The sequence below is a fragment of the Sinohyriopsis cumingii genome, chromosome 5, assembly GCF_028554795.1.
Source record: "Sinohyriopsis cumingii isolate HCF-2022 chromosome 5, ASM2855479v2, whole genome shotgun sequence".
Classification (NCBI taxonomy): Eukaryota; Metazoa; Mollusca; class Bivalvia; order Unionida; family Unionidae; genus Sinohyriopsis; species Sinohyriopsis cumingii.
In genome coordinates this window covers 98,461,272-98,473,806 of record NC_142965.1, presented here as the reverse complement: position 1 = coordinate 98,473,806, position 12,535 = coordinate 98,461,272, and the positions used below count along the sequence as shown (strand labels likewise).

At 32.6% G+C, this 12,535-nt stretch overlaps 1 protein-coding gene across 5 annotated transcripts in view; it reads left to right on the top strand.

Annotated features, from left to right (window-relative positions):
* The window catches only part of LOC149799847 (leukotriene A-4 hydrolase-like), a 103,583-nt gene that overhangs the window by 69,416 nt on the left and 21,632 nt on the right, over window positions 1-12,535 (top strand). For all 5 annotated transcript variants that reach the window (XM_089959271.1, XM_089959270.1, XM_089959272.1 and 2 more), the window contains 2 exons: window positions 6,755-6,899; window positions 7,577-7,680. In XM_089959271.1, the coding sequence (XP_089815397.1) occupies window positions 6,755-6,899; window positions 7,577-7,680 (249 nt within the window). The remainder of the gene's footprint in view (window positions 1-6,754; window positions 6,900-7,576; window positions 7,681-12,535) is intronic.

The following is a 12,535-nucleotide window of genomic DNA, read 5'->3' as shown; positions in this document are numbered from 1 at the left end:
ATATTGACCAGTGCTTTGTGTTGACTGGTATGAAGTTTACTTGTTCATAACACTTGATATTTACATTGAGAATGGTTGTATAAGATGTACACTTCTGACAGAAGGCAAACATAATTAGTATATATAGTGGGTGTTAAGGCATGCTGGCTTTGAAATTTTAGGGAAGCCAGATGTTAGGGTAACATTTTTATTTCAAACATCAAGGGAAATAATTGGGCTTAATGCAGAATTTTTCCTACTATTCTTTTAGTGCTTGACCTATTTGCTTGCTTATAAGTCAAGTCCAACTTAAAAAAAAAACAACATAGACCTTAATCTACTATCACATAATGCACTGGCAGAACAATGTTTGTTCTGCTGATTATTCTGCCAGTTATTCCTAACAAACTTTATAGACCCAGATCTGCTATTATATGATATGGGTGTGTGCAGTTTGCAGCCAAATTTACTTGAACTTACAAGCAAGTATACATGTATTTTCCACAGTATAATACATAGGATGTATCAAAGCTAAATGTTTTGGTTTTGATTTTGAATCGTTTCATTTAAAATAACTTATATACTCACTTATAAATTGATTCCAGTAGAACAAACAGCATAGACCTTGATCTGCTGGCATATTATTCAACAGTAGATCATTATCTGTGTTGTTTGCAGTTGGAGTTGAGTTATAAGCATGTATATATGGTGTACCACATATATCACAGTTTTGATAAAACATAATGTTGAGCTAATCAGTTTCCTTTGGCAGATTACTCTGAATGACCATTGATTAATGCAGCAACGGAACAGTAAACTTCGTTGAGAAAGCTGGTGTTTTATCCAGTAAAAAGTACACTTTACATGTAGTATGTGCAATTTAATTTTTTTAATATTACAAAATGTTAACCAGTCTATTTATATGATTTTGATTGGTCCCAACAAGCCCATGAAATTCTTGCACAGTATTCCATTTACTGATTGGCTGCGACTAGGGGACTTCTACTTATCCTGCCTACTGGAAAAATTTTGTTTTTTGCTATTAGTATCAACATTTTGGTAGTCATGTTTTGAATCAATTTCTCAAGGAGCATTGTGAAAAGGCTATATATTTTGGAATATGGCCAATTTACCTCACCCACCCTTGTTACAAATAAAAACCTATGGTAGCAGTCATTGGATAGAGGTGGGAAGGCACCAGTAAGCAGTAAGATGCACCCAACCATGTCACAAATTGACTTAAATATTTACTTAAAAGATTAAATAAACTCAGCTCTGTATAAAAAAAATGTGGACATATGCTGTTCTCCCATTTAACAGAATGTTGTCCAACCACAGCATTTATTTATGTAGTAAAATAGCTGCAATGAGCTAATGTTTATTATTATAGGATGTAAATTCTGATTCAAAATATGGGACTGTATCTATTGTACTGTTTCAAATCCAGATAATGCAATTTTTCAGTCAGAAATGCATCACAGTAACTCTATCCATTGATCATCCCATCACATAAATACCCAACAGCTGGAATGCCTAGTAGAGGAATTGACACACTTTAGGTGGAAACATAAACATTCACATGAAAATCGATGTACATGGAATGACTAACCTAAACCTAGTAAGCTAACTGTGACATTACACAGGAATTTTGATTTCTCTCTGATGATTCAGATGATCTGCTGATTTGCAAGGACAGTTGCTATTTGAATTATAATTTGTATTTTTTGAAAATCTATTTTTAAATGTTACTGGATATTGAACTGCACATTTTTAATTAAATTTAAAATCTAGGACTATTTTGTATGTGCAATAAATGATAGGTGCAATGTCTGAGCCAGTGAGAAAGAAAATATTTCTTCTTTTTCTCTAAACTATTTCCATTAAAATATAAACTTTGTGATAAACAGATTCTCATTTGGTTAATGATTTAAGATTAAATTTATGAAATTCCTTGAATAATGTGCAGTTTTGCTTGCCAAGGCTCTCAAAAGCCAAATGTTATTCAATTATTTTCGTAAATTCAGTATTAAAGCATTACTCTTTAGCAATCATCTACATCTTCCAGAACATACTCAAATGAATTATGTGTGACTGGAAATTGAGATAACATTGTTGATTATCATCGATAACTGCATGTGATGCTTTCTATCACACATTGCTGTCATATACCAGAATAATATAACTGATGTTATTGGACCTGCCTAAAACCAGTATTGTAGTCTGTTTCCCACCAGCATCTTGTATAAAAATCCAAGTCATTACATAAGGCATACACATTTATAAACCCAGAATCTGTTCATCGTGATAATCTCTCTCTTTCAGCAGTAGTTGATTGTAGTTGACTGTGTTTTTCCACAAGTTCCATTGAATAATTGGGATAAGAAGCAATGTCTTCAACTTGCCAAAGTACCGTATTAACCATATATGTTGGGACACTGTAAATTAAATATGTAACTGATCTCTTTTAAGACCATTGTACACTGTATATTAAATATGGATATGATCGCTTGGAAGACCATTGTACACTGTAAGTTAAATATGTAAATGATCACTTGGAAGACCATTGCACACTGTAAATTAAATATGGAAATGATCACTTGGAAGACCATTGCATACTGTAAGTGAAATATGTAAATGATCTCTTTTAAGATGATTTTACACTGTAAGTTAAATATTTAAATGATCACTTGTAAGACCATTGCACACTGTAAATTAAATATGGAAATGATCACTTGGAAGACCATTGTATACTGTAAGTTAAATATGTAAATGATCTCTTTTAAGATGATTTTACACTGTAAGTTAAATATTTAAATGATCACTTGTAAGACCATTGCACACTGTAAATTAAATATGGAAATGATCACTTGGAAGACCATTGTATACTGTAAGTTAAATATGTAAATGATCTCTTTTAAGATGATTTTACACTGTAAGTTAAATATTTAAATGATCACTTGTAAGACCATTGCACACTGTAAATTAAATATGGAAATGATCACTTGGAAGACCATTGTATACTGTAAGTTAAATATGTAAATGATCTCTTTTAAGATGATTTTACACTGTAAGTTAAATATTTAAATGATCACTTGTAAGACCATTGCACACTGTAAATTAAATATGGAAATGATCACTTGGAAGACCATTGTATACTGTAAGTTAAATATGTAAATGATCTCTTTTAAGATGATTTTACACTGTAAGTTAAATATTTAAATGATCACTTGTAAGACCATTGCACACTGTAAATTAAATATGGAAATGATCACTTGGAAGACCATTGTATACTGTAAGTTAAATATGTAAATGATCTCTTTTAAGATGATTTTACACTGTAAGTTAAATATTTAAATGATCACTTGTAAGACCATTGCACACTGTAAATTAAATATGGAAATGATCACTTGGAAGACCATTGTATACTGTAAGTTAAATATGTAAATGATCTCTTTTAAGATGATTTTACACTGTAAATTAAATATGGAAATGATCACTTGTAAGACCATTGCACACTGTAAATTAAATATGGAAATGATCACTTGGAAGACCATTGTATACTGTAAGTTAAATATGGAAATGATCACTTGTAAGACCATTGCACACTGTAAATTAAATATGGAAATGATCACTTGTAAGACCATTGCACACTGTAAATTAAATATGGAAATGATCACTTGGAAGACCATTGTATACTGTAAGTTAAATATGTAAATGATCTCTTTTAAGATGATTTTACACTGTAAATTAAATATGGAAATGATCACTTGTAAGACCATTGCACACTGTAAATTAAATATGGAAATGATCACTTGTAAGACCATTGCACACTGTAAATTAAATATGGAAATGATCACTTGGAAGACCATTGTATACTGTAAGTTAAATATGTAAATGATCTCTTTTAAGATGATTTTACACTGTAAATTAAATATGGAAATGATCACTTGTAAGACCATTGCACACTGTAAATTAAATATGGAAATGATCACTTGTAAGACCATTGCACACTGTAAATTAAATATGGAAATGATCACTTGGAAGACCATTGTACACTGTAAATTAAATATTTAAATGATCACTTGTAAGACCATTGCACACTGTAAATTAAATATGGAAATGATCACTTGTAAGACCATTGCACACTGTAAATTAAATATGGAAATGATCACTTGGAAGACCATTGTACACTGTAAATTAAATATTTAAATGATCACTTGTAAGACCATTGCACACTGTAAATTAAATATGGAAATGATCCCTTGTAAGATTAGGATTAGATAGGTATTTACCATGAGTTTTAAATATATTATTTGTGTTGAAGCTGGTTCTGCAATGTGTTGGATAAGATAGAAGAGCATTGTACATAAGATGAATACCTTAGACGAGAGCAAGCTTAATATAAATTACAGGTTGATAAACAGAATCTCATATGGGTATTGACTTACCAGGTTATAACAATTTGCAAAAAGTTTCTCAACCCATCCACTTTTCAGGAGGAACCTTTAATCAGACAACTTGTTGCCCAAAATTTGTTAAATAACCACGCTTAAAAGCCCACACATACTAATTTTATGCCTTCTGCCAGATGTGAACATCTTAAAGTCACAATCTGCTCTACTGTTTATCTGCTGGTGATGGTGCATTATGAGTTTATGTTGATTAAGTTGAGAGCACATAGATGGCTAAAGGTGATACAAATAGTTTGAAAGAGGTGTTCATGGATGTATACCTCTAGCTAAAGTTCTTTGGACAGATTGTAAATGGATATATTCTTTTACCTAATGTTCTTTGGACAGTTTGTGAATGGATGTGTATTTCTAGCCAACAGTCTGTGGACAGTATGTGAATGGATGTATATTCCAAGCTAATGTTCTTTTGACAGTTTGCAAATGGATGTATATTCCCAGCCAATGATTTTTGGACAGTTTGTGATTGGATGTTTACTTCAAGGTAATGTTTTTTGGACAGTTTGTGAATGGATTTGTACTTCTAGCTAATATTCTTTGGACAGTTTGTGAATGGCTGTATACTTCTAGCTAATGTTCTTTGGACAGTTTTTGATGGATGTTTACTTCAAGGTAATGTTCTTTGGACAGTTTGTGATGGATGTTTACTTCAAGGTAATGTTCTTTGGACAGTTTGTGATGGATGTTTAATTCTAGTAATGTTCTTTGGACAGTTTATGAATGAATGTATAGTTTTAGCTAAAATAAATGTTCTTTGGACAGTTTTTGATGGATGTTTACTTCAAGGTAATGTTCTTTGGACAGTTTGTGAATGGATGTATATTTCTAGCTAATATTCTTTGGACTGTTTGTGATGGATGTTTACTTAAAATAATGTCCTTTGGACAGTTTGTGATGGATGTTTACTTCAGGGTAATGTTCTTTGGACAGTTTGTGAATGGATGTATAATTCTAGCTAATGTTTTTTTCTGTTTATCACATTCAAATCTCACTGTGAACTTTATCAATAAATTGCTCTGACAAAAGAAGTGCACTTATATCCTGTTTAACTTGTTTAATTATCTTGATGCTGTATTCATCATAAAACTGCATTTACAGTTTGCATTTTCATAAATAAATTTTTATTCTCCTGAATAAATCCTTTACAATACTTTCTTTACAATTCTTGGCAAATTATTATGCTGTATTGTATGGTGAATAATTATATTGTATTATATAGTAACTAATTGTGTTGTATAATTATGTTGTATAGTAAATAATTGTGTTGTATTGTATTGTGAATAATTATATAGTTGTTGTTGTTGTTGTAGGGGTTTAATGTCATTTTGCAGCACAATATAGGCTATACATGGTGCCCAGTATAATTGGCATAGGAAGAACCCTGGAAAATCCCGGGAAGAACCACTGACCCATGAGAAGTTACTGGCAGGCTTTCTCACGTACCCATGTTAGCAGAGCAGTAATTATATTGTATTTTATAGTGAATAATTGTGTTGTATAGTGAATAATTATGTTGTATAGTAAATGATCATGTTGACTTGTAAATAATTGTGTTGTATTGCATAGTAAATGATTGTGTTGTATTGTATAGCAAATAATTGTGTTTTATTGTGAATACATTTGTTGTATAATGAATAATTTTTGTTGTATAGTAAATAATTCTGTTGTATGGTAAATAATGATGTTGTATAATTAATGATGCTGTATAGATGTATTGTATAGTAAATAATTATGTTGTTGTATAGTAAATAATCATGTTGTATTGCACATAATTTAAATATTATCTGCCACACCTGTTTACAAGAATGCAGAACTCTCCATGTTTTGCTTGTCAGTGAATGAAAAATTGTCTGGAGTCCAGGACAAACCATACACTGATATGCCTTGTTAATAGTCTTATATCATTTTGTAAGATTGAAGGTTATCTTTGTTATCAATAATCTATTTCTGTTGGACTGTTTTGACCTTGTCCTGGTTACTGTAAATACCTTTATACATTTTCTGAATGATAAATCTTGTAAATACAGGCAAATTATATTTGAACACATGAATAATTAGTCCAAAAGAAAAGTCATAATATGTATATCTTCAAAATTATTTATTTGCCAGAGTTTGTCCACATGATTAAAATGTTATCATTTCTTATTACACTTGTTTGCAAATAGTCGTGTACCATTTTTACTTTCTTATCAGTTGAGTCTATCTATGAATGGTTATATGTGTATCGTATGTAACACCTGTGTACAGGTGTGTTTTTTAATTGAAGTGCTGTAATTGTTTTGTCTTTTTTTTTGTTCATGACCTAGGTCAGTGTTCTGGGAGCAGAACACCCATATACTCAGCTTGTGACAGACCTGAAAGGGATTGATCCAGATGATGCATTTTCCATCGTGCCATATGAAAAGGGTTTTGCCCTGCTCTTCTACCTGGAAAGGTTACTTGGGGGCCCAGGTAATTCTTGGGCAATTTTTCCCATACTAGTTGAGGAAGAAGTTCAAAGCTTTTGCTGTGCTCATATATCTGTGCATTTGTATCAATGATTTTTTAACAATTTCGTATAAACTGTTTAAGATGGAAACTTCAAATTTGTAATATTTTAAAAAAAATTTTTTAATGGGTTCCAGATGCACTAAGTGGCGTAGGACCTTTTGATTAATCAGGGGAGGGTGGGGTAGGGTGAAGACATTGATAGGTTATTTAGTTTATTCTCAAAATTCCAGTTTTCTTTTTTTTAAAATTAATAATTGTTGTCATTTCCCAAAATACATCAAGCATAATTCTGTTTAGAAAATACCTTTAACACAGTTCTTGTTTGTTGAAATGTTGCCATCCAGAATATCTTAAACATAAGTATAACACCAGTGGTCCCCCCTTCCAAAATTGTTTTCCTACTCTTAAACAATAGATTCAAGTTACAAATGATAAAATGCTTTGTCTCTTGTGGAATATGTGCTTTGCCTCCACTGAAGCAGGAATCAGTGGAGAACAGGATGTCACAGTGTCCTGTTTTTTCAAATTACATGAAACAATTTGAGAAGACTTATTACATATTGGTTCAAATACAAATTAATGAGATGTTGTGTATGAAAATAGTATTCCATTAAAGCCAAATTTCTATTTTATTACAGAAGTGTTTGAACCCTTCTTGAGAGCCTACATAGAAAGATTCAAGTACCAGTCTCTAGACACGGATACATGGAAAGATTTCCTGTACTCATACTTTCAGTCAGAGGTAAAACTTAATGCTGCTTTATGACTTTTTTTTACAGTTTTGATAATGAACAAGACCAATGCATTTTAATGAGGTGATCTTATACCTGATTGGCTGAGCTAGTTGCCAGTCTTGAAGACACTGTTTTATCTGATTTTGAGTAGACATCAGATATATGGTTAAATGATCGATATCTCAGTTTTATAATGTTTATGATCCTCACTTATTAATGGTGTGAACCTGCGTTTGATTGGCTTGGAAGACCAATGTACACTGTAACTTGCATGTGATTGGCTGAGCTTGTTACAACGCTAGAAACTATTCCCAATCCAGTTTTGATCAGACTTGGTTAATAGGCTTACAAAATGAAGATCGTGGATGAGCAACAAATATATGCATATTTGTGAGGTGATTTTGCATCAGATTCATTGAAATTGTCATCACTTGACTGATTCTATTTCTGTCATGTTTTGTTAACGTTGGTAAGTGGGTTATATTGTAAGGATGTCTAATTAATCTTTTACAATCATGATCTACTCGTATTAATGAGGTCATCAGGCATGTTTTGGCTGGAATTATTACTTCTTGAGAGACTATCACTGACCCAGTTTTAATTAAACTTTGTGTATATTGTCAAGATTTTGGATGATTTTATTATGATCGAGACCTGTGCATATTTTTGTGATCTTAAACTTACATGTAATATGGAGATTCTTGTTTTTATTAATGCAGAGACGATATTTTTATAGGATTTTGATCAAACTGGGTAAAGCCTGTGTCATGAAGATCATGGTTGAGTATGACTATGAATTAAATTTATCCATTAATAATGTGACTGTCCATAAGATCCACTGTAACAACTACATTTTCAATTAAGTTTTGATTAGACTTTTTGATGACCTTTCCTAATTATTTTAAATAACATTGATATGATCTAATCACATTGATTCCATATCATGCCTGTGAGTTTTAAATGAAAATATATATTTAAAAATTAATTATGCCTTGCATACTTAATATGTAATTATTAATCAATCCATGGGATCCACCCCTCTTATTAGGTCACTTTTCTGCTGCACTGTGGGTGACCTTATAAGAGATGGACCAATGTAGCAAATATAAGGGATATTCCAGTAAAACATATTTGGGAGAGCACTTTCAGTATGGAGTAGTCAAAGAATTTTGTATCATTTTCATATGAGGATGTAATCAGAGTACCCTGGGTGTGATATATGTTTAAAATGGAACAGACTTGAGTGAAAGCCCCAGTCATATAAATGGTGTGAAATTAAGTTGTTCACATAACACATGTAAGCAAGGATACATACCAGGTGCAAAAATGATCTTGTCCACTAATTTAAAAGACCTGCTTTAATTTATTAATGTACAACATATAAGGAGTAACATTCTTTCCAGTCTTTTTGAAGACCTCCTTCTGTAGCCCCACTTACATGCAGACCTAGCGGTCTACATGGTACTAAACTTCAGCAAGATAGCTTCCACACAGGCACTCATTGCCATGAATAAAAAAGGGAAATTAATAATAATACCCACTCTCTTTTTCCCACTGATTGAGAGGAGTGGAGTTAGTGTTGTCCATAGCTTTTTTTGTATTGAAGATACAGGTGCCTCTGCATTATGGTGCAAATGCAGATATAGATACTCATTTATAAGTTGCATCCGCCTGAATACAACATAATGTTATGTTTATCTATATTTTTTAAAACTCCTAGTACATAATTTTGTCTAATTTTTGTCATTTTTATTCATGGATGTAAGTTATGGTGATTATACAGATTTTGTGACTAGGGTCTGTTTTACAGATATTAAGAGCGTAAAATTACTTAATGATCTATAAATAGATGCTTATGTATGTGCTGACAATTACTAATAATTATCTTGATAATAAGACTGGTTGATGACTTTGGGTTAATTTCTCATTGGCTGGTGGGGTTTGGACAGTTCTAGAACAGTCAAGTAATTTCCATTTGTATGGGCAAGGTCACTTGAATATGTATTTAAAAATATTTATTGAGTAGTATGATCTGTTGCATTGGGGTATGATGTGAAACATAACAGAAGGTGAGAACTGAGCAATCAAATTTTATTCCTGTTTTGGAGTCATTCTTATTTCTTGTGTTCCAGTTGTAATATCAAGTCTGCAGATGTATTTTATGTTGTACTTAGATATTATTTGAGAGGAAAAACATTTGTTTGGACTGTTCAGTGTAAATAGGAAGTTCTCATTTTTTGGAGAGTAATATTATTCTGGAACTATATATTGTGAATTATTCATACAAGGTCTGGTCAATGCGATTTTGACAATGTCACAAATCTTGGCAGACCAGTACATTTCCAGTTCTGAAATTTTTGTTGTTGTTGTTGTTGTTGTTGTGGGGTTTAATGCCATTTTTCAGCACACAATAGGCTATATATGGCGGCCAGTATTAATGGTGGAGGAAGAACACAGGAAAACCCCAGAAAGAACCACCGACCCACGAGAAGCTACTGGCAAGCTTTCTCACATACCCACATTGGCTGAATCTTAAACTCGAACGCTGCAGACAGAGGTGAGATGGCAGTGATCCATACCGAAGATCACTTTAGACCACTTGGCCACTCGGGGCCCCTGAAATTTGTATGGAACCTTTCATTCTTTTGGACTTATAAAGAACTATTTTGGGCTTATTTTGGATTCTCTTCATAATACTATAAGCTCCTCTTACATTTTCATTTATAACTTTGGTAATTGAATTATTTGTTAAGTTTTACAGAACTTGTTGGTTTTGCTTCTATCTGTTACTTAGTTTATGACCATTGAGTCATAACATTACATCCTGCTCTGCCATAGCATAATGTGCTTGCAGACTAGGGTCTGTGTTGTTGGTTCTGCTGATTACTTACAAACTGCACAGATCGAGATCTGTGAATTATGCAATGGCAGATCTGGGTCTGTGCAGTTTGCAGTTGGACTTATAAGCGAGTATTTACAACACATGTAAAGGCCAGGACTGAATGTTAGAAATTGCTCTACATTATATATAATCATATAGGTTTACATGATATCAGTCTATGACAGTAATTACTATAAAAGACTAAGAAACTTGAATCAGCCTCATCATTTACAATTATATATATATATATATATATATATATATATATATATATATATATATATATATTGCTGTAACTTAAAAGTAACTTTTGTCTAATAAAAACAGGATAACACCATTTTAAATTTGACTGTCATTATGGAAATCTAGAGAAAATTTCAGATCAAGTAACAAAACAAATTCTGTCAAACTTGAATGACAGAAAGAAAAAGGAACAAATGGGATTATTGCATACCTCTTCAGCCAAGAGACACAACTGTTGTTCAGTGTGACAGTCCCCAGATGAGGCCTAATGATACTAAAAAGATTTAACCCATATACAGATACCAAGTGTTAATGTTAAGCATGGTTTTTAAGGTCAACTGCTTAAACTACATGAGTTCAGAATCTACTCACAGCTTGTGCAGGCTACAAAAATACAAGTTGGTCAAACAGGTGAGGCCAGTAGTTTCCTTTGGGTTGGTGGTTCATGCTGGGGCTCTCATGGATTCTTCTCCAGCAGTCATACTGGTTGCCATGTATAGCCCTATCATGCACTGAAAAATGGTGTTAAACAACAAAACAACAAGCATCTGAGTGAGGCTGAGTCACAACTGGTTCAATACAAAATGCAGGTAAGTATAGAATGACTAATGTTACTTTGAAACCTCTCAAAAAACAAATTTGGGGATTCTCATTCCACATTGAAAGCCTTGCAGAATCTTAAACCCGATGGCCCATTGATATTCCAGAGATTGAAGAAACATGATGTTTTCATGCAGTGTGGGAAAAGTATTCTGTACTGTTGGCCTCCTAGTCACATTGAAATAAAGGGCAAATGAAAGGGCAGATAAAGCAGCCCAAACTGCTCTGCAGTCACCCATTTCTGAATGGAAGATTCCACATATTGACTTCAAATTGAATTGGCATGTTCATCACACTTGGCAAAATACGTGCAATGAAAACTCCACAAATGAACTTATGAAGATCAAACCCACTATTGGAGAGTGCCATATAGAATAATTCAGAGAGATGAAGTGGTACTGTGCTGGACACACCTGACTTGTACTTACCTCCTGAAGCGTGAATCTTGACCAGAATACATACCTTGCCAGCGTCCACTGACAATGGAACACATTCTTGTGAAGTGTGTCAATTTCCATCCTGCAAGACAGAAGTATTTGGACATAAACTGCTTGAAGAAACTGTATGAGGTCATACTACCTGAGAAAATTTTGACATTTTTAAGGGAATGCAGTTTACACAACAAATTTTCATGGTGTTTTAAGGTTTGGTTTTATGGGGTTTAACACCTTTGTTCAGCACATGATGGGATATACAGGATGCGCAGTATTTATGGGAAAGAAAGACTCTGGGTAAAACCACCAATCCACAAGAAGCTAATGGCAATCTTTCTGACATGTTGTCAAGCAGATGTGTGAGTAATCTGTAAAGGCAAGGCTCTAAGACCACTTGGCTAAACAGTGAAGATTAGATACCATGCAGGAGCCAAAAATAAAAAAGTAGGCCTTGACAAATAGTAGATGCTTGAATTTATGCAGGAACAATAAAATCATTTGACACATATTTTGGCTATAGAAGTTTTATTTTAGAAAAGTCGTTTTATCTGAAAGCAAAAACTTGTAATTTAAGATAAATTTACATGTAAACATAAACATGTATGAATCTGTATATCTATACATTTGTATGTATTTTTTGCACATTAAATGGGCATAAATTTATTGTGTATTTATATTTGACCTTCAATATATGTATAAGAAACA